General features: G+C 44.4%; 1 protein-coding gene across 1 annotated transcript in view; it reads left to right on the top strand.

Moving 5' to 3' along the window:
- LOC105523259 (interferon-induced GTP-binding protein Mx1-like) overlaps positions 1-2,117 on the top strand; it is a gene marked incomplete at both ends in the record, with an annotated part of 8,438 nt that extends 6,321 nt beyond the window's left edge. Inside the window, 2 exons of the mRNA XM_011958050.1 lie at positions 854-1,008; positions 2,054-2,117. Of these exons, the coding sequence (XP_011813440.1) occupies positions 854-1,008; positions 2,054-2,117 (219 nt within the window). The remainder of the gene's footprint in view (positions 1-853; positions 1,009-2,053) is intronic.
- Positions 2,118-2,142: the final 25 nt, after the last annotated feature.

Here is a 2,142-nt window from a genome sequence, read left to right as displayed (position 1 = left end):
CAGGAACCAAGACTTATTCTGATCCCATTTCTTCACTGGGTGTGGCCTCTTTCCAAGGTCCCCCCCTCCACCGCTGTAACTTAGCAAGTCCACTTTGAAGCCAGCTGGATCATGACAAGGGGCATATCTCCGCCTTCATGAGCACACTTTCTGGAAGTTGCACATAACATTTTCACATGGCCCACTGGCCAGAACCCGATCTCATGACCACATGGCAGGTACATGGATATTGGGGGAACAATTAGTGGACCATAACCACTGTTATTTCCTAAGTTCTAAATTGATATCAAACATCCCAGAAAGACATTCTAGATGTAGAAAAGAGGAAAGTGGTGTTAGCCAACAATTTGATGAAACAAATTCCTATCCTAAAATTCATTAAGGAGGAAGGAGCAAAATAAAATCTTATTGGAATGTTAACAGCCAGTGCTTATCTTAGCTAAAATAAGCACATTTCTCCATATGATTTTCCAGTTTATATTTTAGGAATTTCCATATATTTTTGTTTTTATTTTGCTTGGTTGCTGATTTCCTGCTGACATCAATGAGAAGGATTTAGGAATGCTACCAGGAAGAACTTCTTGCCTCAGCCCAGCTTTGGACTGGTCTAAGTGGGTGTCACTCATGGTGATGTTCTCACAAAGTCTCTCTACACACAGTGCTGGCCAACAGCAGGGAAAATACTGAGTTATCCTTTGAGATCTCTTTCGTCCCAATCACAGAAAATTGAACCTGCTCCAAATATGCTTTTATCCATGACTCACAGAGAGGAGAAGATGCTTTCGGAGTATTCACTGTCATGAGATCCTTTCATCTTAAGCTCTGGGTTTGACTTTCCCTGCTTCTTCTCTAGCCCAGAATACCATCGCCGGGGAAGGAATGGGAATCAGTCATGAGCTAATTACCCTGGAGATTAGCTCCCGAGATGTCCCAGATCTGACTCTAATAGACCTTCCTGGGATAACCAGAGTGGCTGTGGGCAATCAACCTGCTGACATTGGGTATAAGGTCAGACTTCAGACCCATTCTGACCTTGGCATTGGTGTGGGGATGGGGGGTGTGTGGGAGGGGTGGGAGGAGAAAGGGGGTACTGTATTAGAGTAACCGTGAGTCCAGAGCTGAGTTGGTATTTGGAGGTGTGAGTGGGGAATTCAGAGAGCCCATTGGTCAGTCTCTTCTGTCAAGTTGAATGGAAGCTTCTTTGGAGAAAGTGAGGCCAATGGGCCCAGTTGGAAACATCTTCTATGTATTTGTTTTATGTTTTATGCAATGTCATATCTGAAGTGCTGTGTATTAGGAAGGGGTCTTATGTGGGAAGAGAGCATTAAAAAGAAGTATGATGGGCCATACACAGTGGCTCACTCCTATAATCCCAGCACTTTGGGAGGCTGAGGCAGGAGGATTCCTTGAGCCCAAGAGTTTGACAGAAACCCGAACAACATAGTGAAGACCCCCTTCTCTATAAAAGAAAGGTTAAAAAATTAGCCAGGTATAGTGGCGTGCAGCTGTCACTGAACAGCCACACACTGTTCTGGGAGGCAGTCCTGCCTTCATGGGAGGATTACTGGAACCAGGGAGGCTGCGATGAGCCATGATTTTGCCACTGCACTCCAGCCTGGGCAACAGAGCAAGAACTTGTCTCAAAACAAAAACAAAACAAACAAGCAAGAAAGAAATAGGTATAATGATATTTTAGTATCAGTGAATCTTACTTTACAGATTAAAGATTTAGGGGTGAAGTGAGGTTTTTTGGCCACCATTTTTCATTGTGACCATCAGATCTAAGGTATTTGGGGTTAATTACCTGAAACCTCATGGTTTTCCCTGAGCCTACAGCTCTATTTCTGCCGCAGATAATTTATTTTCTCATAATTCCAGCTTGGTAGGTATCTCCAGGGTTGTGTTTTGTGGGTTCATTTCTCCAAAGTTACTTCTTTTGGGGGAAATACCCTTGGGACTCTCAGGGCATGAGGCAAGTACAAGGTCAGGACCTGTCTCACCTCTCACTTGCCTTTGCCATACTCATGAGTCACCTCTTCTCATTTCTTTACAGATCAAGACACTCATCAGGAAGTACATCCAGAGGCAGGAGACGATCAACCTGGTGGTGGTCCCCAGTAATGTGGACATCGCCACCACAGA

The sequence above is a fragment of the Colobus angolensis genome, unplaced genomic scaffold, assembly GCF_000951035.1.
Source record: "Colobus angolensis palliatus isolate OR3802 unplaced genomic scaffold, Cang.pa_1.0 Scaffold4578, whole genome shotgun sequence".
Taxonomy (NCBI): domain Eukaryota; kingdom Metazoa; phylum Chordata; class Mammalia; order Primates; family Cercopithecidae; genus Colobus; species Colobus angolensis.
This window is presented reverse-complemented; position numbering and strand designations above follow the sequence as displayed.